General features: G+C 59.9%; 2 protein-coding genes and 1 long non-coding RNA gene across 7 annotated transcripts; all 3 read right to left on the bottom strand.

The window, feature by feature from the left end:
* Window positions 1-3,588: 3,588 nt before the first annotated feature.
* Window positions 3,589-7,213, bottom strand: LOC129130167 (interferon alpha-inducible protein 27-like protein 2B). 3 transcript variants are annotated; one of them, XM_054648438.2, is made up of 7 exons: window positions 7,102-7,198; window positions 6,782-6,837; window positions 6,475-6,534; window positions 6,149-6,178; window positions 4,629-4,679; window positions 4,103-4,264; window positions 3,589-3,960 (listed from the first exon to the last, which is right to left on the bottom strand). In XM_054648438.2, exons 2-7 carry the CDS (start codon window positions 6,783-6,785, stop codon window positions 3,869-3,871), a joined length of 399 nt encoding a protein of 132 aa, XP_054504413.1. In that variant the 5' UTR covers window positions 6,786-6,837; window positions 7,102-7,198; the 3' UTR covers window positions 3,589-3,868. The 3 variants fall into 3 exon arrangements, with proteins under 3 accessions (XP_054504413.1, XP_077045891.1, XP_077045892.1); XM_077189776.1 differs by lacking the exon at window positions 6,149-6,178 and having other exon boundaries at window positions 7,102-7,213; XM_077189777.1 differs by lacking the exon at window positions 4,629-4,679 and having other exon boundaries at window positions 7,102-7,200.
* Window positions 7,214-7,819: 606 nt separating this feature from the next.
* Window positions 7,820-13,716, bottom strand: LOC143691858 (interferon alpha-inducible protein 27-like protein 2). Its single transcript, XM_077189652.1, has 6 exons — window positions 13,680-13,716; window positions 13,332-13,386; window positions 9,888-10,148; window positions 8,930-8,980; window positions 8,404-8,565; window positions 7,820-8,178 (listed from the first exon to the last, which is right to left on the bottom strand). Exons 2-6 carry the CDS (start codon window positions 13,333-13,335, stop codon window positions 8,069-8,071), a joined length of 588 nt encoding a protein of 195 aa, XP_077045767.1. The 5' UTR covers window positions 13,336-13,386; window positions 13,680-13,716; the 3' UTR covers window positions 7,820-8,068.
* A 942-nt stretch (window positions 13,717-14,658) lies between these two features.
* LOC129130169 (uncharacterized) lies at window positions 14,659-20,657 on the bottom strand. Of its 3 annotated transcripts, none has more exons than XR_008535507.2 (5): window positions 20,222-20,657; window positions 19,931-19,986; window positions 19,623-19,682; window positions 15,333-15,398; window positions 14,659-14,889 (listed from the first exon to the last, which is right to left on the bottom strand). It is a non-coding gene; the product is annotated as an uncharacterized LOC129130169 (long non-coding RNA). The 3 variants fall into 3 exon arrangements; XR_008535506.2 differs by lacking the exons at window positions 19,623-19,682; window positions 19,931-19,986; window positions 20,222-20,657 and adding exons at window positions 15,698-15,772; window positions 16,027-16,082; window positions 16,344-16,422; XR_008535505.2 differs by lacking the exons at window positions 19,623-19,682; window positions 19,931-19,986; window positions 20,222-20,657 and adding exons at window positions 15,698-15,772; window positions 16,027-16,082; window positions 16,240-16,396.
* Between the last annotated feature and the right edge of the window lie 3,758 nt (window positions 20,658-24,415).

Genomic DNA, 24,415 nt, shown 5'->3' on the forward strand with positions numbered 1-24,415 from the left:
TAAAGCTTTCTCAGGATTTAGTGCTGAAGGTAATCCAAAACTTTTGAAGGGGCAGATGCGGTTCTGTGGGGGCTTTTCAGTTTCAGCAGTTGGAAGACAGAAATCAGGCTTCTTGGAAGGAAGGAAATCTGCTGCTCTTCACTGGCCATGGTAATCGGGAGTCCTTCTTCTGGACAGCAAGGCATCAGCTGCTGCTCGCAGGCCAGGTCATTCCTTTCCCCCCTATAAAGACAGGAGTGTCTGTCCCAGAAGCATCGAGGCTGTCTGCTGATGGACAAGCACGAGGCAGGGACAGCCAACAATGTCTCTCCAGCAAGAGTCTCCCCAGTCTGTGCCCAGAGAGTTGGCCTGCAGTCAGCTCTGCTCCATGAGCACACCCAGCCCCTTTCTGCTCTCCATTTCCACCTCTGACCACTGCTGCCAGTGGGCACAGCAGTTCTTGCCACAGAGCAGTCACCTTTCTGCACAGCCCCAATGCCCTCAGCCCCAACCCTACCCCAGCGGGTCCTGGCTCTTCCCACCGCATTGGGATGGATCCCTTTCCCACAGTTTGGGCACATTCAGACCATTGAGGGGTTCATGGGCTGCTTTGGTTTCAGAGTAAGCCCAGAGTACAACCCCGTGTTCCACCCAGCACAGCCCAGCACCCCTGCCCTCCCCACTCACCAATATGGAAATGTGCAACCTTGGTATTCACAGTCAAGTCCACAGGCTTATTCCTTGCCAATACTGCATGAAGGAGAGAGCAGTGTTAGGGTGCTCTCTGTGAGCCACATCTCCCCTTGCCCCCTGCACCAGAAGCGGCCTCCCCAGAAGCACCCAGGGAGCAGAGCGGGGAGCGAGGGCTGGGGCTGCAGGGACGGGGACAGCCCTGGGCACCGGGAGAGGAGCAGCGTGCAGGGCTGCAGCAGCGGGGACAGGCAGAACTCCAGGCACTGCCCGGAGCTGTCCCTTCCCTCTCAGCAGCACAACCAGAAGTGAAGCCGAGCGCTGCTCATCCCGTGCCAAATTCTCACCTGTAAGCAGAAGTGCCACGACAAATCCCAGAAGAAATGCAATCATGAATGGCTCAAAGTCTAAGAAGGAAAATGGCAGAAGGGCAGTGGTGTGGGCACTAAAGGTTCTCCCAGCTGGAGCCCCGTGCCCTGTGCCGGGCAGGGCAGGGTGCCAGAGGCAGCAGCAGCTCTCCCAGCACCGCCCTCCTTCAACCCTGCAGAGGCCCCGGAGGAGAGGGGAGAAGGGGCGAACCCCAGGGTCCCTGTGCCCCCCCCCCACTGCAGGTCCCATGTCCCAGACCCCATGAGACACCCAACTTACCCATGGTCCTGGGATCCAGACCTGCCATGAGTCTGCTATAAGCCTGGTCCCTTGGGAAGCAAGAACAAGATGTTTTTCCATGGGCTGATGGTGGGGTCAGCAGGGTTTGCCACCTTGCATCATCACAACCACCTCTCTCCCACCCAGGAGACCCTGGCCATGCTATAAAAGCAGAGACCCCTCAGTCCCCACCCAGTCTCCTGCCTGGCCCACAGCTATGTGTGCTCTGCATGTGTAAACAAAGGAGGCACAGACTCAGACCTGCAGGGATACTGAGATATTTACTGGGAGAAAGGAGTTGGTTTTATACCCTTGCTCAAGACCCACTATTTCCTTGTACGGTTTTTTTCACTAAGTCACCTATCACACATTGCCACATCAGCAACGTTCTTAACGCCCTTCCATGGGGTCATCTCGTGCTGTTCAGGTGACTGTAAGATTCCAGCAGTCCCCCTCCTTAGGGTATCCACCAAGTGGCATTTCTTCCTAAGGTCAGGGGAGACAAGTTTCTCCATGCTGCCATGGCATTCTGCAGGCACATCCCACAGCCTGGAACTCAATTCTATCTTATCTCTCCCCACCGATACAGCGAGGTGAGCAGCCCCCCGTTATTGCCCCCCCTACACAGAGAAGGGGGTGCTGTCCCCAAGCATCCACTGTGGCAGCACAGCACCCCACACCACCAACCTGTCCTGTGTCTGCTGTGGTGCTCTGAGGGTCAAAGGGCTGCAGAAAAGATCCCAACAGGGAATGTCAGGAGAGGTAATTTATGAGAAATTGCTCAATCACTGAATTTCACTTTCATTCTCATCAGCTCTTGATGTTGTCTTGGTTGGAGTGGGGCTGGGGCTCCCCCATCTCCAGGACATTGGACCTTGGGGGTTGTCCCTGCAGGGAGATTCTGGCTTTATATTCTGGGGAACTGCGAGGAATTCTTTTAAAAATAGATGATCCAGAACAACATTAAGTCAACTGAGACAACATTGTATCTGAAAACTGTTTATTGATAACGAAAAAACAAACAAAAAAAGAGAAATTACCCTACTAAAAAGTCCTAGGAAAGACAGAGAAGGAGAAAGGAAAATGGAAAAGGAGTGGGAGGAGAGAGAAAGAGAGACAGCCAGAGACAAAAAGTGGGAGTGAGCAGCAGCAGGGCGGGGAGTGGCTGGATGCTCACAGGATGCAGGATGCTCTGGCAGCAGCCCAGGAGCTCCCCCATGGCCGCTCCCCTGGGATGCGGCCCTGAGGATCCCAGACACGGCTCCCAGGAGCCAAGACAAGGGCCCAGCCCAGCAGGAGCAGTGGGCACAGCGTGTCTGGCAGCACCAGCAGCCCTGAACCACCCCAAATCAAACAGAGTGGGTGTTCTGAGCCCGGGGCTGCAGAGATGCACCCAGTCCAGCCCCGGGGCTCTGCCGGCCCTGCAGTGCAGTGCCATGCTGCCCTGAGGATTTGCTGCAGCAGTGCTGGGGTCCCAAGCACTGCCAGCACTGTCAGGCTGCAGTGGGAGCAGCCCCTGGCTGTGCAGGGGGACAGGGAGCAAGGCTGGAAACCCTGCCTGTGCAATCCCTTCCTGGAGCACAGTACATCCCCAGCTGCGGGGCAGGAAACTGAGACACAACGCACACCAAGCACCTCATTTGGGCATTATGGGGCAGAATTCCACAGGATGCTTTGCAGCCCCATGATGAAAGGTGCTATAAAACTGCAAAGTGTTACTTCAGATGTAACTAGGTCAGCAGTGCATCATAACCTATATTAAACAGACATTTTCTAATACGAGAATTTATAGAGTTCAATCTATGGTATTCAGAAGTGAATTATTGAGACCCTAAAAAGAGTTTTTGTTTCAATTGTATCTGGATTCTGGAAAAGTGATTAAAAACCTTTAACCTTAATAAAAGAGTGCAGCCATCCTCCTTTCCTCTATGACACTGGAATCCAAGAGCAGTTTACAAAGCAGGACACAGTCTGGAAGCAGAATCTCACAGATTTCATATGGGGAGGGCTCAGCAGTTTTTAAGCCACAGTTAAAATTGCAGCTGATCACCTGCACAGCAACCCCTGGTGGTTGCCACCTGGTATTCCCACTCACAGTGGGTTCTGTTCCTCTGGTGTGGGCTGTAACTTCTCCCCTGCCCCAGACTGAGTGCAGGGCAGCTGGGGGCAGCATCAGTGAGCAGCTCAGTCCTGGGGACTGAGCATCCCCTGTGCCCTGTCCCCCTCTAATGCCACCATCACCCAAGAGAGCAGCCACACACAAACACCAACTCTGCCGCAAGCAAAGCACATTTATTGGCTTCAGGGAAATCCCTGCTCACAACAATCCAAAGCTTTTAAAAGGGGAGGCAAAGATCTGAGGGGTCTGTGGGGGTTTCTCAGCACCTGCATTGTGCAAGGCAAGGCTTCGGGATCAGGAACCTGCTTCGTTTCTCTTGGGTTCCTCATCTGGAGTTGTCTCCTCCTCCTGTTTGTCACCCGAGGTACTTTTTCTTGGGTTGGTCACTTGGGTTTTTATCCTTTTTTTGGGGTTGTCACTTGGAGGTTTCTTTCACTCAGTTAGCTGGGCACCGGTTGCTGCACCAGCTGAGCCCAGGGCAGCAGTCAGCCCAACTTTGGCACCAACAGAAAGACCTGCAGCTCCTGCAAAGACAAATCAAGATCTGAGCTCCCAGGAGCATCAAGGCTGCCTGCTGAGGGACCGAGCACTGGGCACAGCCAGCCAAGGACTCCTCCCAGGCAGGGATAGCCCAGAGAGTTTGGAGCAATTGCCCTCCGCACTCACCGATGGACTGCAGCACAGCCACAGTGCTGCCAGCAGCCACTCCGCCGCCGTTGGCGATGGCAGCTGCCGACATCATCTTGGCAGCGACGGAGCCAGCGGCGATGCCGGCCCCAGTGAAACCCAGCGCGCCGATGAACACCGGGAGGCCAACCAGTGCCAATCCTGCAGGGAGGACAGAGCAGTGTTAGGGTGCTCTCTGTGAGCCACATCTCCCCCTGCCACCTGCACCAGAAGCGGCCTCCCCAAAAGCACCCAGGGAGCAGAGCGGGGAGCGAGGGCTGGGGCTGCAGGGATGGGGACAGCCCTGGGCACCAGGAGAGGAGCAGCGTGCAGGGCTGCAGCAGCGGGGACAGGCAGAACTCCATTCCAGGCAGCAGCCAGAGCTGCCCCTCCTCCTCCCACCTGCACCCCAATTCTCCCCAGCCCTGGTACTTGCAGCCCCCAGCCCAGCCCCGTCCCCAGGACCACGCGGGGCTGGGAGCGGGCAGTGAACCCGAGCGCTGCTCATCCAGTGCCAGACCCTCACCTGCTCCCACTGTGGCTCCAATGACAGTTCCAATGCCACTTCCATTCTCCCCTGAGAAAGAAAATGGCAGGAAGGGAGGAAGGACATGAGTATGTACAGCAAAGCTCCCTGAGCAGTGCTGAGCACTCTGTGCCAGGCAGAGCAGGGTCCCAGAGCCAGCAGCAGCTCCTCCAACCTCCCCCTGCCTTCATCTGCCTTTTACCTCTGAAGAGCCCTGGGAAGAGGCCACTGGTAGGGCGGGTCCCTAAGGGGTCTCCCCCCTGCCCTAGCCTGCAGAGCAGGCTTAGCCCCTGAGCAAGGCAGTCCTATCCAGATAACTCAGTCCCTCTTGCAGACAGAGTTCCTGAATACCCAGTCAGCTCGTAGCCGCTGGCTACCTTAAGCAAGCTTAGTGGGTTTCAGCTCTTTAGTGATTATCAGCTCTCTTATGATTTCAGCTCTTTGCTTGCTTGCTATGGCACCAGAGGGCTACAGGGAGAAGCAGACAAGAGAGAGGAGAAGAAGGGTCCTGGCGTTCCACAGCGATGGTTTATTGAGGGGTCTGTGAAGGGTTCCAGAGATGGCTCTTCTTCTGCTGAATGGGCTAAAACAGCCCCTTTTTATAGGGTACAGAGGGATCCAAACTTGTCCAATAGTAAGGGTTAAGGGAAAGTGACCTATGGGGTTACAGACATAAGCTAGGTTTCAAGAGGTAGAAGACAGGAGCTTATTTTAATATCTCATCATGACTCTGCAATTCCTACTGTTAAGTCTCAGCCCTCCACGGGGTATTAGACAATGCTATGGGGTGTGCCACAGGTCCCAGTGCTCCCCCAGGCTGGGAGGAACAGGGAGAAGGGGCACACCTGGAAGTGCCCACCCACCCTGCCTTGCTCACTGCCCCACCAACCCAGAACAGCACAGGACACACTGCATGTGTCAGCCCAGTCTGTCCCCTGCACTGCCCAGAAGGGCCCTGTGCCCACAGCCACCCCTGAGCATGGACCTTGGTTGGTTGTGTTTAGACCCATGGCAAATCCATGCATGTGTCAGACCCAGAGCCCCTCAGTGGCTGGAGGATGCTCAGGATGGTGTTTTGGGGGTGGCTGCCCTTTGTGGGTGATGGGATGCTCCAGGATGCAGCCAAGGCTCAGTGGTTTGGGCTGTGGGGGCACCTGGAAGGCTGCACCCCCCTAAGGGTGTCCTCAGCCTGTGCCAGAGAGTTGGCCTGCAGTCAGCTCTGCTTCCTGTGCACACCCAGCCCCTTTCTGCTCTCCATTTCCCCCTCTGGCCAGTGCTGCCAGTGGACACAGGAGTTTCCTGCCATAGAGCAGTCATCTTTCCTGCACAACCCCCCAGCCCCAGCCCCTACCCCATCAGGTCCTGGCTTTTCCCATCACATTGGGATGGATCCCTTTCCCACAGTTTGGGCACATTCAGACCAGGGATGGCTTCAAGAGCTGCTTTGGTTTCAGAGTAAGCCCAGGGCACAACCCCGTGTTCCACCCAGCACAGCCCAGCCCCCTGCCCTCCCCACTCACCGTCAGAGGAGCGATCCTTTGCAGCTGCTCCTGCAGGGAGGGCAGAGCAGTGTTAGGGTGCTCTCTGTGAGCCACATCTCCCCCTGCCACCTGCACCAGAACCGGCCTCCCCAAAAGCACCCAGGGAGCAGAGCGGGGAGCGAGGGCTGGGGCTGCAGGGACGGGGACAGCCCTGGGCACCGGGAGAGGAGCAGCGTGCAGGGCTGCAGCAGCGGGGACAGGCAGAACTCCAGGCAGAATTCCAGACAGCGCCCAGAGCTGTCCCTTCCCTCTCAGCAGCACAAGCAGCGAAGCTGAGCGCTGCTCATCCCGTGCCAAATTCTCACCTCCAATTGCAGACCCAATGATGAGCAGAATGACGATTGCAACGGTGACTACACGTGCACCTAGGAAGGAAAAGGGCAGAAGGGCAGCAGTGTGGGCACTAAAGCCCCTCTCAGCTGGAGCCCCGTGCCCTGTGCCGGGCAGGGCAGGGTCCCAGAGGCAGCAGCAGCTCTCCCAGCACCGCCCTCCTCCAGCCCTGCAGATGCCCGGGAGGAGAGGGGAGAAGGGGCGAACCCCAGGGTCCCTGTGCCCCCCTCGATCTGCCCCCGTCAGGACCCAGACCCCCACCCCAGGAACCTCCCAGCTTACCCATGGTCGTCTGGGCGGGAGCGAGAGCTGCAGTGAGGCTGCTCTAATCCCGGTACCTTGGGGAACAAGAAGATTTTTTTGCGTAGGAAGCAAGTGAGACCAGCGGGGCTTTGCTGCCCGGCACGATCGCCCCCAGCCGCCCCTCTCCCACCCAGCAGACCCCGGCCCTCCCCTCACAAGAAGAGACCCCCCCCTCTTTCCCCAGCCCCGGCTGCTCCGCCGGCACAGCGAGGGGAGCAGCCCCCGTTCCTGTCACCGCATCAGCGAGGCTGCTGTCCCCAAACACCCTCCGCCACCCCGCGGCACCTCACGCCACCAACCTCTCGTGTGTTTCTTGCGCTCTGAGGAACCAAGGGCTGCAGGGGAGGTGGAGCTAAGGGGAATGGCCGGTCAGCTGATTTCCGAGAAATCAGCAAGGAAGCCGCTCGCTCAGTTTCGCTTTCTGGTTAACTCCTGATGGTGCTGCCTCTGCTAGAGCAGGACTGGGGCTCTCCCGTGCTCGGGGTCGCACCCTGGGCTGTCCCCTCAGGGAGCCCTTTGGCCCCGAAGGCCTCGGACGGGAGCAGCGGGGGAAGGACGCGCCGGGCTGGGGCTGCTCGGGCTGTGCCAGGGCTCCGGCGGCTTCACGGGGCCTTTCCCCAGCAGGTTCCCCAGGGACCCCTGAAACTTCGCAGGTCTAACGAGCACCGAGAGCAGTCTGGAGAGCAGAGCTGAAGCCGCTCTGCCTCCTCCCCACAGGGCAGCCTCAAAAACCAGCCGAAGCCCCTCTCTGCAGCCCCCGTTTGCGGCTGCTGAGCTGGGTCAGGATGCACCAACTCATTCCCCTGTCCGCTTGTACCCCACCGGAACCCCAAAATCAACATTCCCCCATCCATTTAACAGAGCAGTGCTGGAGGTTTGTGCACCTGGACCAGTGTAGGAGGGGAGCTGGGGGCAGCATCAGCGAGCAGCTCAGTCCTGGGGACTGAGCATCCCCTGTGCCCTGTCCCCCTCTAATGCCACCATCACCCAAGAGAGCAGCCACACACAAACACCAACTCTGCCGCAAGCAAAGCACATTTATTGGCTTCAGGGAAATCCCTGCTCACAACAATCCAAAGCTTTTAAAAGGGGAGGCAAAGATCTGAGGGGTCTGTGGGGGTTTCTCAGCACCTGCATTGTGCAAGGCAAGGCTTCGGGATCAGGAACCTGCTTCGTTTCTCTTGGGTTCCTCATCTGGAGTTGTCTCCTCCTCCTGTTTGTCACCCGAGGTACTTTTTCTTGGGTTGGTCACTTGGGTTTTTTTCTTTATTTGGGGTTGTCACTTGGAGGTTTCTTCCCTTTGGAGAACCAGGCACCGGTTGCTGCACCAACTGAGCCCAGCCCAACTTTGGCACCAAGAGAAAGACCTGCAGCTCCTGTAAAGACAAATCGAGATCTGAGCTCCCAGGAGCATCAAGGCTGCCTGCTGAGGGACCGAGCACTGGGCACAGCCAGCCAAGGACTCCTCCCAGGCAGGGAGAGCCCAGGGAGTTTGGAGCAATTCAGACCAGGGAGGGGTTCAAGGGCTGCTTCTGCTCTAGAGCCAGCATCTTTTCCCTGCCATGGAGATGAAGCCCAGCTCCCCTGCCCTCCCCACTCACCGATGGACTGCAGCACAGCCACAGTGCTGCCAGCAGCCACTCCGCCGCCGTTGGCGATGGCAGCTGCCGACATCATCTTGGCAGCGACGGAGCCAGCGGCGATGCCGGCCCCGGTGAACCCCAGCGCGCCGATGAGCACCGGGACGCCAACCACTGCCAATCCTGCAGGGAGGGCAGAGCAGTGTTAGGCTGCTCTCTGTGAGCCACATCTCCCCCTGCCACCTGCACCAGAACCAGCCTCCCCAGAAGCACCCAGGGAGCAGAGCGGGGAGCGAGGGCTGGGGCTGCAGGGACGGGGACAGCCCTGGGCACCGGGAGAGGAGCAGCGTGCAGGGCTGCAGCAGCGGGGACAGGCAGAACTCCATTCCAGGCAGCAGCCAGAGCTGCCCCTCCTCCTCCCACCTGCACCCCAATTCTCCCCAGCCCTGGTACTTGCAGCCCCCAGCCCAGCCCCGTCCCCAGGACCACGCGGGGCTGGGAGCGGGCAGTGAACCCGAGCGCTGCTCATCCAGTGCCAGACCCTCACCTGCTCCCACTGTGGCTCCAATGACAGTTCTAATGATACTTCCATTCTTCCCTGAGAAAAAAAATGGCAGGAAGGGACGAAGGACATGAGCATGGACAGCAAAGCTCCCTGAGCAGTGCTGAGCACTCTGTGCCAGGCAGAGCAGGGTCCCAGAGCCAGCAGCAGCTCCTCCAACCTCCCCCTGCCTTCATCTGCCTCCAGCCCCCAAAGACCCCTGGGAAGAGGCCTCTGGAGGGGTGGGTCCCAGTGTCCCCCCAGGCTGGCAGGAACAGGGAGAAGGGCTCACCCCAAAGTGCCCACCTGCCCTGCCCTGCCCTGCCCTGCCCACCACAGCCACCAACCCAGAACAGCACGGGACACAGGGCAGGTGTCAGCCCAGTCTGTCACCTGCCACCAGCACAAGGTCAATCAAACAGAGTTCATAACAAACTCACCCACTGCCTTGCCAGCCCTTCCCTGTGCAGGGGGAGAGGGAGCAGGGCTGGCAGCAGTGCCCACTGGAATCCCTTCCTGGAGCACAGCAAATCCCAGGGCACTCAGCAGGTACCTGGGCCCTGACTGCACACCCACCACCACTACAGCCCCTCCTGCAATGCATTTCTGATTTCAGGGCACCTTTTGCTCCTACAGCTCTTCAGAGGGTGCCCAGGCTGCTGGGGCTTCCCAGTGCCTACCAGGCTGCCTGGCAGGGATCTTGGGATCAGGCATCTGCTTGGCTTCCCTTGGGAAGTCACAAAGAATGACAGAATGAACAAGGCTGCAAAAGACCTTTGAGATCAAATCCAGCCTATGACCTAACACCCCCTCATCAAATAAACCACAGCACTGAGTGCCACCTCCAGTGTCTTCTTAAATGCCTCCAGGGATGGTGACTCCACCACCTCCCTGGCCAGACAATGTCAGTGCCAAATCAGTCTTTCAGTGAAGAACTTTTTCCTGATGTCTAACATAAACTTACCCTTCTTTTTACTTCGTCTAGCCTCATTCTTGGGTTTGTCACCTGGATTTGTCTCATCCTTGGATTCCTCATCTGAAATTGTCTCCTCCTTGGGCTCATCACCAGTAGTTGTGTCCTCACCAGATACCTCATCTGAAATTGTCTCCTTCTTGGGCTCATCACCAGGAGTTGTGTGCTCCCCAGATTTCTCATCCAAAAGTGTCTCCTCCTTGGGTTCCTCCTCTGGAGTTGGCTTCCTCTTGGACGCCTTGGCAAAGTCTCCTGCACCAAGTGACAGCGGGATAGATGTCAGCCCAGTTTTGGCACCAAGAGGGAAAATTGCGGCTCCAGGCTGGTGCTGCCCCTCCCTCACAGCAGCTCCCTGAGTCTCTCCTTCCCAGCACTCGCAGCCCCAGCCTGGCAGTGCCAGACCCTTACCTGCTCGGGCAGCTGCTCCAGTGGCAGCTCCTTTGCCTCTTGTCTCACAGCTAACAGGGAAAAAGGCAGGAGGGCAGGAGGGAAAAGAGGAAAAGGAAAACAAAAAGGAAAAGGACAGGGAAGGTGGAAGAGGGAAGGAAGCAGCGCTGCCCACAGCGTTGCTCACCTGGCCACGGTGCCCGGCGCACTGGAATGGTTCCGGTGCTCTCCCTGGGGCTGCCCCATCCCAGCCACACCCAGGCAGGAGGCAGAGGGCTGAGCATGAGTCTTTATTCAGGGGGTCAGATACAGCAAGGGGGGCACAGGACAGCAGTGGGGGTCCCAGCCATGATAACAGGGTATTGTGGCAGTGAACCCCTAAACAGGGAATAATGTCCATTGACTCCATGATTGCAGAAGGCTGAGCAAATGCTTTATTAAGCTATACTATACTACACTATACCACACTATACTACACTATATTACACTATACTGTACTATACCAATTACTAAGAAAAACCCATTGCCCTTGCCAGACAGTAACAACACAGCTTTGACCTAATTGGTCAATCAATCAAAACACCATCACCAGAGTCCAATTACGAAATCCCTCTTCGATAAACAATCTCCATAACACATTCCACATTTGCACAACAACAGATGCAGCAAGTGGAGATAAGAATTGTTTGTCATACTTTTTCTGAGTTTTCTCACAGGCTTCTCACAGCTTCCTAGGAAAATTCTGGGAGAGAGAATTACGTCTCTCTCTGTTCAGAGGATATGTGACTACTACACCAGGGGGGTTCCAGAGTGTGGGGTCATGGCAGTGCACGCAAGCAAAGCAAACCCAGGAATTCAGTCCCTGCTTCCCGTGGGCAGGGAGGGGTTCAGCTCCTCCGGGAGAGAGGGACTCCTGCAGACGGGACAGACGCGGGAAGAGAAACGCCATCATTCCAAAGGTCCCCTCCTTTGTCCATTCATGTTATGTCCCACGGTCTGGGATATCCCATTGGTCAGTGGGGGTCACTTGTCCTCACATGGCCGTGTGAGGGCCTGGAAATGCCTTGGCTCTGGGCTCTGGGCTCAGCACTAACAAAGCAGCTCTGTGGCATCAACCTTGTGTTTGGCACAAAACCAAAAACACAGCCCCAGAGCAGCCCCTGGGAGGAAAATTAAAATTACCCCTAGCCCAGCCCAAAGCAGCACAATGACCAAGAGCTGTGAGGAGTCCTGAGGAAGAGGAGGAGAAATCAGCCCAGGGCTCCCCAGCTGGCCCTGCCTAAGCATAGGGCCCCCACTATCCCCCCTAGCAAGGGGGAGCACCCCACAGAGGAGCAGATCCCCCAGATCTCAGCTCCCTGCTGCCATCAGGTGTCCCCACAGCCAGGGCAGTGCAGGCAGCAGGGCCACACCTCTGGGCCTGGACCCTGCTCCCATGACCAGCCCAGGCCCTGGACATGGGCACTGCCCTGGGAGGCCAAAGCTCAGGGTGCTGGGGAAATACTGTGCTGCCTTGTTTACCAACACTGCTGCAGAATTTGAGGTAAATAATAGAGAGAATGCAGGAACTGAAACTCAACTGAGTGTGGGGAGAGCCCTGAGGTCACACATGGGGCACAATAGAGGACAGAGAGCATTGTCAGCCCAGTCTGTCACCTGTCACAGGCACCTGGTGACTCAAACATGGTTTATGACAAAGCCATCCAATGCCTGGATGGGAGCCAGTGGCCAGAGGTTGTGCAGGGCTGTGGGGAGCACCTCCTGCCCACCCCCAGTCCCATCCTCAGCCTGTGCCCAGTGCAGCCCAGGCGGAGGCACTGCCCAGGTGGCCCCTGTGCCTGCAGCCACCAAACTGCTCCTCGTGTTTGGAGCCATGGCCAACCCACGTGTGCCTTGGACCCAGAGCCCCTCAGCGGCTGGAGGATGCTCAGGATGGTGTTTTGGGGGTGGCTGCCCTTTGTGGGTGATGGGATGCTCCAGGACGCAGCCGACACTCAGAGCTTTGGGCTGTGGGGGCACCTGGAAGGCTGCACCCCCCTAAGGGTGTCCTCAGCCTGTGCCAGAGAGTTGGCCTGCAGTCAGCTCTGCTTCCTGTGCACACCCAGCCCCTTTCTGCTCTCCATTTCCCCCTCTGACCAGTGCTGCCAGTGGGCACAGCAGTTCTTGCCACAGAGCTGTCACCTTTCCTGCACAACCCCTGATCCCCTCAGCCCTGATCCCTGCCCCAGCAAGTCCTGGCTCTTCCCACCACATTGGGGATTTATCCCTTTGCTAGATTTCAGTTGGGTTCAGACCACTGAAGGGTTCAAGGGCTGCTTTGGCTCTACAGAAAGCCCAGGGTACAACTCTGTCTTCCCTCCCAGGAAAGTCCATTTCCCTGCCCTCCCCACTCACTGATTCGGAGACTGAAGCCAAAATACTTGTAATTCATAGAGAACTTGATGGCCTCACCTCTTCCCAGTGCTGCAGGGAGGGCAGAGCAGTGTTAGGGTGCTCTCTGTGAGCCACATCTCCCTCTGCCACCTGCACCAGAACCGGCCTCCCCAGAAGCACCCAGGGAGCAGAGCGGGGAGCGAGGGCTGGGGCTGCAGGGACGGGGACAGCCCTGGGCACCAGGAGAGGAGCAGCGTGCAGGGCTGCAGCAGCGGGGACAGGCAGAACTCCAGGCACTGCCCAGAGCTGCCCTTTCCCTCAGCAGCACAACCAGCAAAGCTGAGCGCTGCTCATCCCGTGCCAGACTCTCACCTACAAGCGCAGGTCTAATGAGGATTCCAATGAGGAATGCAGCGACAAGTAGAAGAAAGTCTAAGAAGGAAAATGGCAGATGAGCAGGAGTTGGGCACTAAAGTTCCTCCTGGCTGGAGCCCCGTGCCCTGTGCCGGGCAGGGCAGGGACCCACTGGCAGCAGCAGCTCTCCCAGCACTGCCCTCCTTCATCCCTGCAGACACCCTAAGGGGCGAACCCCAGGGTCCCTTTCCCCCCCAAATCTGTCCTACATTGTCCCACTGCAGGTCCGGTGTCCCCGACCCAACGAGCCACCCGACTTACCCATGGTGGGCTGGCCAGGAGCAAGAGCTGCACTGGGTCCGCTGTGAGCCCGGTCCTCCGAGAAACGAGAACAAGACGTTTTTCCGTGGCAGTGGGTGGGGCTGGCGGGGCTTTGGTGTCCTGCACGATCGTGCCCAGCCACACCCGTCCCACCCAGGAGCCCGCGGTCCCCCACACAAGCACAGAACCCTCAGACTCTGCCCAGGCTCCTGCCTCGCCCAGGGCTTGGGGGATGCTCCACCGATACAGCGAGGTGAGCAGCCCCCCGTTATTGCCCCCCCTACACAGAGAAAGGGGGTGCTGTCCCCAAACATCCACTGTGGCAGCACAGCACCCCACACCACCAACCTGTCCTGTGTCTCCTGTCCTCTGAATGTCAAAGGGCAGCAGGAAGGATCCCAACGGGGAGTGTCAGGACAGGTAATGTACGGGAAATTGCGCAATCACTGAGTTTCAGTTTCGTTCTAATCAACTCTTGATACTGGTGTCTCTGCTGGAGCAGGGCTGGGGCTCCCCCATCTCCAGGACATTGGACCTTGGGGTTGTCCCTGCAGGGAGATTCTGGCTTTATATTCTGGGGAACTACAAGGAATTCTTGTAAAGATAGATGGTCTGGAACGAAATTAAGTCAACTGAGACAACATTGTATCTGAAACCTGTTTATTGATAACGAAAAAACAAACAAAAAAAATTAGTTACCCTAGTAAAAAGTGTTAGAAAAGGTAGAGAAGGAGAAAGGAAAATGGAAAAGGAGTGGGGGGGAGAGAGAAAGAGAGACAGCCAGAGACAAAAAGTGGGAGTGAGCAGCAGCAGGGTGGGGAGTGGCTGGATGCTCACAGGATGCAGGATGCTCTGGCAACAGCCCAGGAGCTCCCCCATGGCTGCTCCCCAGGGATGCGGCCCTGAGGATCCCAGACACGGCTCCCAGGAGCCAAGACAAGGGCCCAGCCCAGCAGGAGCAGTGGGCACAGCGTGTCTGGCAGCACCAGCAGCCCTGAACCACCCCAAATCAAACAGAGTGGGTGTCCTGAGCCCGGGGCTGCAGAGATGCACCCAGTCACGCCCCGGGGCTCTGCCGGCCCTGCAGTGCAGTGCCATGCTGCCCTGAGGATTTGCTGCAGCAGCGCCGGGGTCCCAGGCACTGCCAGCACTGTCAGGCTGCAGTGGGAGCAGCCCCTGGCTGTGCAGGGGGACAGGGAGCAAGGCTGCAAACCCTGCCTGTGCAATCCCTTCTGGAGCACAGCACATCCCCAGCTGTGGGGCAGGAACCTGAGCCACAACGCACACCAAGAGACACCACACACACACACAGACACCAGCGATGCACTTTCATTAAAGGTTTCAAAAGCATTTATTGCTCAAGGCAATCCAAAATTTTTGAAGGAGCAGCTGGGGGTCTCTGTGGGCTTTCCAGTTCCAGTAGTGGGAACACATGAATGAAGCCAATTGGAAGGAAATCACCTTCTGCTCGCTGGCAGTGGGCACCAGGAGTTCTTCCAATGGACAGCATGATGCCTGCTGCTGCTTGCAGGGCAGAGTCAGTCCTTATGTTTTCCCCCTATAAAGACAGGAGTGTCTGTCCCAGAAGCATCGAGGCTGTCTGCTGATGGACAAGCACGAGGCAGGGACAGCCAACAATGTCTCTCCAGCAAGAGTCTCCCCAGTCTCTGCCAGAGAGTTGGCCTGCAGTCAGCTCTGCTCCCTGAGCACACCCAGCCCCTTTCTGCTCTCCATTTCCACCTCTGACCACTGCTGCCAGTGGGCACAGCAGTTCTTGCCACAGAGCAGTCACCTGCCTGCACAGCCCCAATGCCCTCAGCCCCAACCCTACCCCATCAGGTCCTGGCTCTTCCCACCGCATTGGGATGGATCCATTTCCCACAGTTTGGGCACATTCAGACCATTGAGGGGTTCATGGGCTGCTTTGCCTTCAGAGTAAGCCCAGGGCACAACCCCGTGTTCCACCCAGCACAGCCCAGCCCCCCTGCCCTCCCCACTCACCAGCTTGAAAATGGAAGGAAAAAGATCCCTTATTTATTTTGAGGATTATCTTGTCTTTGTATATCGCTGTTCCAGGGAGGAGAGAGAAGTGTTAGGCTGCTCTCTGTGAGCCACATCTCCCCCTGCCACCTGCACCAGAACCGGCCTCCCCAAAAGCACCCAGGGAGCAGAGCGGGGAGCGAGGGCTGGGGCTGCAGGGACGGGGACAGCCCTGGGCACCGGGAGAGGAGCAGCGTGCAGGGCTGCAGCAGCGGGGACAGGCAGAACTCCAGGCAGAATTCCAGACAGTGCCCAGAGCTGTCCCCTCCCTCTCAGCAGTGCCACAAGAGAACCGAAACGCGGCGTATCCCATGCCAGACTCTCACCTATAATTGTAATTCCTGCCATGACTACAACTAATCCAACGACCTTTAAAATTTCAAGGATGACTGGAACGGGAACTAAGAAGGAAAATGACAAAAGGGCAGCAGTGTGGGCAGTAAAGCCCCCTCCCGGCTGGAGCCCCGTGCCCTGTGCCGGGCAGAGCAGGGTCCAAGAGGCAGCAGCAGCTCTCCCAGCGCCGCCCTCCTTCAGCCCTGCAGACGCCCGGGAGGAGAGGGGAGAAGGGGCGAACCCCAGGGTCCCTGTGCCCCCCCTCTCTGGGCTGTCCCACTGCAGGTCCCGTGTCCCAGAGCCCACGAGACACCCAACTTACGCATGGTGGGCCCGGCGGGAGCGAGAGCTGCGATGAGGCTGCTGGAATCCCGGTCCCTTGGGAAGCAAGAACAAGATTCCTCTGCACAGGCAGCAGGTGGGATCAGCGGGGCTTTGCTGCCCGGCACGATCGCCCCCAGCCGCCCCAATCCCACTCAAGAGCCCCCGGCCCCTCCCCTCACAAGAAGAGACCCCCAAGCCCATGCACGCGAACCTGCCCGTCCCAGGGATCAGCGCCTGCTCCGCCGGCACAGCGAGGGGAGCAGCCCCCGTTCCTGTCCCCTCCTCAGAGAAAGGCCGCTGTCCCCAAACACCCACCGCGGGACGGCGGCACCTCAACCTCTGGTGTGTCTTTTGTGCTCTGAGGGGGCCAATGGCGGCCGAAAATCAATAGACCCACCCTCGCCCCACCCGGCAGGAAAGGCAGGTCTGAGTCAACTGATTTCCGAGAAGTTCTTAACTCTCTCAGGTTTAATTTCAGTTTAACTCTTGGTGTTGCTGCCTGTGCTAGAGCAGGAGTGAGGCTCTCCCGTCCTCGGGGTCGCACATATGGGCACATGAAGAAGAATGTAGGGTTGGGAGGGAGAGGCGGGCGCCGCGGGGCTGGGGCCGCGGGGCACGGGGCTGTCCCTCTGCCGGCCGTGTCCCCCAGCCCCAGTGAGGTCCTGGAAGGAGCCCGTGGCCATGGTGAAACCCGAGACTGGGCAGGGGCTTTGGGGGCACCTCCTGCCCACCCCCGGTCCCATCCTTCTCCTCTCTCCGGTGCAGCCGAGGTGGAGGCACTGCCCAGGTGGCCCCTGTGCCTGCAGCCATCCCACAGCTCCTCGTGTTTGGAGCCAAGGCCAACCCATGTGTGCCTCGGACCCAGAGCCCCTGGGGGGCTGCAGAGTGTTCAGGTTGGTGTTTTGGGGGATTTTGGCTGCCCTTTGAGGGTGCCAGGATGCTCCGGGATGCAGCTGAGGCTCAGTGGTTTGGGCTGTGGGGGCACCTGTGGAGCTGCACCTGCGAGGAGATGGGGGCACAGCCAAGGGCCGTGTCCTGTGAGCCCACACGGGCCAGCACGGATGGGTGGCAGGGGTGGGTGCCTGTGCTTGGAACCACTTCCAGAGGGGAATCCCCTTCAGCCCAAGCTCTTGGCTTGGCAGGGGTCACTGTGGCTGCTGCTGCTGCTGCTCTGGGCCAGGATGCACCAACTCATTCCCCTGCCACCCTGCACTCCACAGGACACCCTCCACATGTCCCTGTCCATTTGTCAGAGCAGAGGTTGAAGGTTGGTGCACCTGGACCAGTGTAGGCCAGCACCCACCTCCCACACCCCCATGCCCCTGCCCACCTCATTTGCAGCGATTCAGCACCAGGAGCTGTGGCCACACCGGCCACAGGTCCCTGCAAGGAGCCCCTGAGTGCCAAATCCAGCCTCACATCTCTGGCCCTGCTCACAGCAGCCACAGGCAGCAAAGTCACTGCTCAGTGCCACCCCTGAGCCACCAACCGTTGCTGTGAGCCATCAAGCATTGCTGTGAGCCACCAACCCTTGCTGTGAGCCACCAACCCTTGCTGTGAGCCACCAACCTTTGCTGTGAGACACCAACCCTTGCTGTGAGCCACCAACCATTGCTGTGAGCCACCAACCTTTGCTGTGAGACCCCAACCATTGCTGTGAGCCACCAAGCATTGCTGTGAGCCACCAACCCTTGCTGTGAGCCACCAATCATTGCTGTGAGCCACCAACCCTTGCTGTGAGCCACCAAGCATTGCTGTGAGCCACCAACCTTTGCTGTGAGCCACCAAGCATTGCTGTGAGCCACCAAGCATTGCTGTGAGCCACCAACCTTTGCTGTGAGCCACCAACCATTGCTGTGAGCCACCAAGCATTGCTGTGAGCCACCATGGTGGCTGCCACCACAGCCATGCTCCCCCCAGGATGCTCTGGCAGCAGCCCAGGAGCTCCCCCATGGCTGCTCCCCAGGGATGTGGCCCTGAGGATCCCAGACACGGCTCCCAGGAGCCAAGACAAGGGCCCAGCCCAGCAGGAGCAGTGGGCACAGCGTGTCTGGCAGCACCAGCAGCCCTGAACCACCCCAAATCAAACAGAGTGGCTGTGCAGGGGGACAGGGAGCAAGGCTGGAAACTCTGCCTGTGCAATCTCTTCCTGGAGCACATCCCCAGCTGCAGGGCAGGAACCTGAGCCACAACGCACACCCAAGTACCACAATGCAGACATGCCAGCACTGTGCATTTATTGCTTATTTACTGCTTTATTCCAAATCATTGAAAGCAGAAGCTGTGGGAGGGATTGGAACTTTCCAGCACCAGCCGTTTGAAGACGAACCCATGTGCTTGGAAGGAAGGGATCTTGCTTTTGCTCCCTTGCATTGAACACAGGGAGCTGGATCTGTTCCAGATGCAATCAGCTGCTGCTCAGAGGGCAGAGTCAGGCCATTTGTGCAGCCTGACAGAAGTGTGATGTTCCAGGAGCATCGACGCTGCCTGCTGAGGGACAAGCATGAGGCAGGAACCTGAGCCACGACACACACCAGGCACCACCACACACACCCACACCAGAAATGCACTTTTATTAAAGCTTTCAAAATCATTTACTGCTCAAGGCCACCCAAATCTGTTAAAGGGGCAGCTGCTGGTCAGTGGGGGCATGCTAGTTCATGCTGGTGGGAAGACATGAAGCAGGCGGCCTGGAAGGAAGGAAATCACCTTCTGTTCACTGTCCATGGTGATCAGGCTTTCTTCTTCTGGTCAGCATGGTGTTGGCTGTCGCCTGGGGGGCTGGCCTTTTGTTTCCCCCCTATAAAGACATGACTATCAGGTCCCAGAAGCATCGAGGCTGTCTGCTGATGGACAAGCACGAGGCAGGGACAATGTCTCTCCAGCAAGTCTCCCCAGTCTGTGCCAGAGAGTTGGCCTGCAGTGAGCTCTGCTCCATGAGCACACCCAGCCCCTTTCTGCTCTCCATTTCCACCTCTGACCACTGCTGCCAGTGGGCACAGCAGTTCTTGCCACAGAGCTGTCACCTGCCTGCACAGCCCCAATGCCCTCAGCCCCAACCCTACCCCTGCGGGTCTGGGCTTTTCCCATCACATTGGGATGGATCCCTTTCCCACAGTTTGGGCACATTCAGACCATTGAGGGGTTCATGAGCTGCTTTGCCTTCAGAGTAAGCCCAGGGCACAACCCCGTGTTCCACCCAGCACAGCCCAGCACCCCTGCCCTCCCCACTCACCAGGATCACCACGTGCACCCCCGGCATTCCCAGCAGCGTCCATGCCCTGATTCATTGCGGCTGCTGCAGGGAGGGCAGAGCAGTGTTAGGGTGCTCTCTGTGAGCCACATCTCCCCCTGCCACCTGCACCAGAACCGGCCTCCCCAGAAGCACCCAGGGAGCAGAGCGGGGAGCGAGGGCTGGGGCTGCAGGGACGGGGACAGCCCTGGGCAGCAGGAGAGGAGCAGCGTGCAGGGCTGCAGCAGCGGGGACAGGCAGAACTCCAGGCAGAATTCCAGACAGCGCCCAGAGCTGTCCCCTCCCTCTCAGCAGCGCCACAAGAGAACCCAAACGCTGCTCATCCCGTGCCAAATTCTCACCCAAAATTGCAGCGCCTATGACCAGTACCGCGAAGTATGCCACGGCAACTGGAAGAAAGCCTAAAAAAGAAAATGACAAATGGGCGGGTATGTGGGCACTAAAGCCCCTCTCAGCTGGAGCCCCGTGCCCTGTGCCGGGCAGGGCAGGGTCCCAGAGGCAGCAGCAGCTCTCCCAGCACCGCCCTCCTTCAGCCCTGCAGAGGCCCGGGAGGAGAGGGGAGAAGGGGCGAACCCCAGGGTCCCTGTGCCCCCTCGATCTGTCCCACGCCAAGGTCCGGGCCCCCCACCCCACGAGCCACCCAACTTACTCATGGGCAGCGGGACAGGAGCGAGAGCTGCAGTGAGGCTGCTCTAATCCCGGTACCTTGGGAAGCAAGAAGATTTTTTTGCGTGGCCGGCAGGTGGGGTCAGCGGGGCTTTGCTGCCCGGCACGATCGCCCCCAGCCGCCCCTCTCCCACCCAGCAGACCCCGGCCCTCCCCTCACAAGAAGAGACCCCCTCCCTCTTTCCCCAGCCCCGGCTGCTCCGCCGGCACAGCGAGGGGAGCAGCCCCCGTTCCTGTCAGCGCATCAGCGAGGCTGCTGTCCCCAGACACCCACCGCGACACTCCGCGACACCAAAGTCTTGTTTACGCTCTGAGGGGCCAACGGCGTTCGGAAAAGCTCCCCCCAGGCACGGCAGTTGTGTGTCAGCTGCTTTCCGCGAAATTCAGAAGTTTCGCTTTCTGGTTAACTCCTGATGGTGCTGCCTCTGCTAGAGCAGGACTGGGGCTCTCCCGTGCTCGGGGTCGCACCCTGGGCTGTCCCCTCAGGGAGCCCTTTGGCCCCGAAGGCCTCGGACGGGAGCAGCGGGGGAAGGACGCGCCGGGCTGGGGCTGCTCGGGCTGTGCCAGGGCTCCGGCGGCTTCACGGGGCCTTTCCCCAGCAGGTTTGGGACCGATGAAACTCCGCGGCTCCGACGAGCACCGAGAGCAGTCTGGAGAGCAGAGCTGAAGCCGCTCTGCCTCCTCCCCACAGGGCATCCTCAAAAACCAGCAGAAACCCCTCTCTGCACCCCCGTTTGTCCCGCTCCCTGCAGCCGCTCCTCAGCCCGAGCCCGCTCGGGGCTGCACGGCGGCAGCGCTCAGGGCCAGCGGGTGCCGTGGCTCATGCGCCGCTGCAGCTGGTTGAAGGGGACCAAATCCAGTTGCAAGTTGATCTGGTTCCTTTTTACCAGCCCCAGGGACGCATCGTCTCTCCGGAGGCTCCGTCTGGTCGCTGCTGGAGATGGGGGCTCCCGGCGTGGGGGTCCCAGCCCAAAAATACATACTTCTTAACATTCCATAGCACCGGCCGGCTCCATATGGGCATATGAAGAAGTATGTAGGGTTGGGAGGGAGAGGCGGGCGCCGCGGGGCTGGGGCCGCGGGGCACGGGGCTGTCCCTCTGCCGGCCGTGTCCCCCAGCCCCAGTGAGATCCTGGAAGGAGCCCGTGGCCATGGTGAAACCCGAGACTGGCCAGGGGCTTTGGGGGCACCTCCTGCCCACCCCCAGGCCCATCCTTCTCCTCTCTCCGGTGCAGCCGAGGTGGAGGCACTGCCCAAGTGGCCCCGGTGCCTGCAGCCATCCCACAGCTCCTCGTGTTTGGAGCCATGGCCAACCCATGTGTGCCTCGGACCCAGAGCCCCTGGGGGGCTGCAGAGTGCTCAGGTTGGTGTTTTGGGGGATTTTGGCTGCCCTTTGAGGGTGCCGGGATGCTCCGGGATGCAGCTGAGGCTCAGTGGTTTGGGCTGTGGGGGCACCTGTGGAGCTGCACCTGCGAGGAGATGGGGGCACAGCCAAGGGCCGTGTCCTGTGAGCCCACACAGGCCAGCACGGATGGGTGGCAGGGGTGGGTGCCTGTGCTTGCAGCCATTTCCACAGGGGAATCCTCCTTGGCCCTGGCTCTTGGCTTGGCAGGGGTTCCCTCTGCTGCTGCTGCTGGGCCAGGATGCACCAACTCATTCCCCTGCCCCCCTGCATCCCCCATCACCCACAAATTCCACATCCCCATATCTGCCCATGTGCCAGAGCAGTGTTTCAGGCTGGTGCACATAAAGTCAGTGTAGGTGGGCACCCACCTCCCACACCCCCATGGCCCTGCCCATCTCGTTTGCAGGACCAGGAGAAGGACACAGGACTCAGGGCTTTCTCACCCTCTCCCCACCCTGCAGCTCGAACTGGGAATGCCGGAGGTGCCTTTGCCCATGGGAGGAGGGATGCAGCTGAGAACTCAGAGTCTTGACAGTCTGAGGGACTGTGGGGGCCTCCCATGCCCAGCACACGTAGCTGTTAACTACAGTGTCATGGGATCAAAACCATCTGCCTGGTAAATGGGAAGGTCCTAGCCATGGCAGGGTGACAGAGGGGATGCGCCCTGACTTCAGTGACCTTCCCAGCCCTACATCTGCAGTTGGAATGGGACAATGGCAGGTACAGGGTGTGTTCTGGGGTTCCCAGGGCTGGCTCCTCTCAGGACAGGGGGTGAGAGGTACGTGGGGGCCTGGCTGTGGGCAGGAGGGGCTGGCTGGACATGGCGTGGCCGTGACTCAGCACCAGGAGCCATGGCCACACACACCACAGCTCCCTGCAAGGAGCCCCCGGGGGCCAAGTCCAGCCTCACGTCCCCAGCCCAGCTCACAGCAGCCACAGGCAGCAGAGTCACTGCTCAGTGGCCCCCCAAGACACCAACCACTGCTGTGGGGCACAGCATGACACAGCCAGGATGCTCTGGCAGCAACCCAGGAGCTCCCCCATGGCTGCTCCCCAGGGATGCGGCCCTGAGGATCCCAGACACGGCTCCCAGGAGCCAAGACAAGGGCCCAGCCCAGCAGGAGCAGTGGGCACAGCGTGTCTGGCAGCACCAGCAGCCCTGAACCACCCCAAAGCAAACAGAGTGGGTGTCCTGAGCCCGGGGCTGCAGAGATGCACCCAGTCCAGCCCCGGGGCTCTGCCGGCCCTGCAGTGCAGTGCCATGCTGCCCTGAGGATTTGCTGCAGCAGTGCTGGGGTCCCAGGCACTGCCAGCACTGTCAGGCTGCAGTGGGAGTCAAAAGCTCAGGGCTGAACCCACCCACCCTGAAACCACAGAGCCAGGGCTCTCACATCGCAGCCGAGTTCATCTCCAGTCACCTCGGCTGACCTTGGGCAGCCTCCCAGTGCTGGGAATTAGAGACACCCCAGCCCGAGTGGCCCACGCAGCCCCAGCCCGTGGCACTGCTCCCACAGCCCTCGGCTGGGCTCTCCCAGTGACCTTGGAGGGCTGCACCAGCTCCAGGGGATCCTCACTGCATCCGGGGCACCTCGCTGTGTCCCCTGCTCCAGCCCGGGCCCCCCCTGCCTGCTCCCACCTCCCCTCCTTGCCCCTGCCCTGTTCCACAGACCGGTTCTACCCCACTGCCCTCCCTGTGCCCAGACATTCCCTGTCATCACCACCAACCCCTCTGCAGCCCTGGGCGTGCCCCCCATCACCGACGGCATCCCCGAGCCCTCCCCAGCCCCAGCGCTGCTGTAAACCCCGAGCCGAAACCCACCCGGGAGCTGTGGCCTGGAGCAGACCCTCTTCCAGGAATTCTCCATGCCCGCAGAGCGGCTCTGAGTCCCCGGCCAGGGCAGCCCCCCGTGCTCTCTACGTGCCCCAAGAGCAGCTCCTTGCCTGGGCAGGGTGGTTTGCGGGCACCAGGCGGCTTTGCAGGAGGAGGTGGAGGAGCCGGGGGGCTGCCGGGGCCGGCCGTAGTGGCACCCACGCGTCCGCAGGCACCCAACAACCCCGGCTTGGCTATAAAAGGAAGAGTCTTTTTTTCCCCCCCGGCTCCGCCAGCGCCGCGTCCCTGGCCGAGCTCTGCAGCCGCTGCCCCGCAGGGGCCTTTCCAAGTTTTCCCATCCAGCGCTGCCCCCCCAGCCGGCTTCCCCCAGCTCATCCGTCCCCGGCAAACCCACTGCAGCAGCTGCTGAGTGTCTTATAAAACACCAAGAGGCCCAGCAAGCAGGAGGGAGGTGGGCGCAAGGGGAGCGCTGGCACAGGGTGCCCGGGGGAGCACCGCGGGTCCCGTCCTGCCGTCCCTTCGCCCGGCACTGCCCGTGTCGGGGCGGTGGGCGCATGACCCTGGTGGACCCGGCCGTGGTGGTCAGCGCTTCCCTCCGTGCCAGTCCGAAAAGCGATGCCGAGGTGCCCAGAAGTTGGGTTTCCCACCCTATCCCGCAGGCGCGGGGTGTCCCCACTTTGCGTGGCGGAGGTCGCCTCGTCTCCCTGGGGAGGGGGCGACCCGCCCCGCTGCGGGGGGACCCCCGCGGGCAGCAGGGCCGGGTGCTGCCCGCAGAGCCCGAGCATTCACCACCCAGGACCCCTCTGCAGCCGGGACCTGCCGGGGGGCCCCACTGTCCCCCCAGCCACACAGGGACCTGCTGCCACCCCCGCTCCTCCGCCTGCACCCGGGCTGGCCCCAAGCAGGGGGGGCTGCGGTGTCCCCCTCCCCAGGGCGTCCCCTCCCCGCCCACGCCGAGCCGCTGCCGGCGCCCGCAGCAGGAGCATCCCCGGCCCCGGCGGGCTCAGCACCGGCCGGGCTCGCTGAAGGTTAAACCTTGGCGGCGGGGAAAGCCCCGCTGCCCCCCGCAGACCCCGCACCTCCCGCCCGCAAGGCCACTCACGGTGCTGGAGGTGACAGCGGCCGCAGCAGGCTGGGCTGGCGGCAGCGAGCTGCGGTGACACCCGGCACGAGCACGCTGCTTCTCTGCTCGCCTTGACTTTGCCACAGGACTCCTCCGGCTCGTCCGCAGG

This window comes from Agelaius phoeniceus, chromosome 22 (genome assembly GCF_051311805.1).
Source record: "Agelaius phoeniceus isolate bAgePho1 chromosome 22, bAgePho1.hap1, whole genome shotgun sequence".
NCBI classification, from domain to species: Eukaryota; Metazoa; Chordata; class Aves; order Passeriformes; family Icteridae; genus Agelaius; species Agelaius phoeniceus.

Excerpts from the sequence above, each read along its gene's own strand:
- LOC143691858 (XM_077189652.1), bottom strand. Across the intron at positions 8,566-8,929 it reads TGGAGCCACAGTGGGAGCAG|GATTGGCAGTGGTTGGCGTC; the intron begins GTGAGGGTCTGG and ends CCCTCCCTGCAG. Across the intron at positions 8,179-8,403 it reads GGCTGTGCTGCAGTCCATCG|GAGCTGCAGGTCTTTCTCTT; the intron begins GTGAGTGGGGAG and ends TTGTCTTTACAG.
- LOC129130167 (XM_054648438.2), bottom strand. Across the intron at positions 4,680-6,148 it reads AAAGGATCGCTCCTCTGACG|GGGAGAATGGAAGTGGCATT; the intron begins GTGAGTGGGGAG and ends TTTCTTTCTCAG. Across the intron at positions 3,961-4,102 it reads GGCTGTGCTGCAGTCCATCG|GAGCTGCAGGTCTTTCTGTT; the intron begins GTGAGTGCGGAG and ends TTGTCTTTGCAG.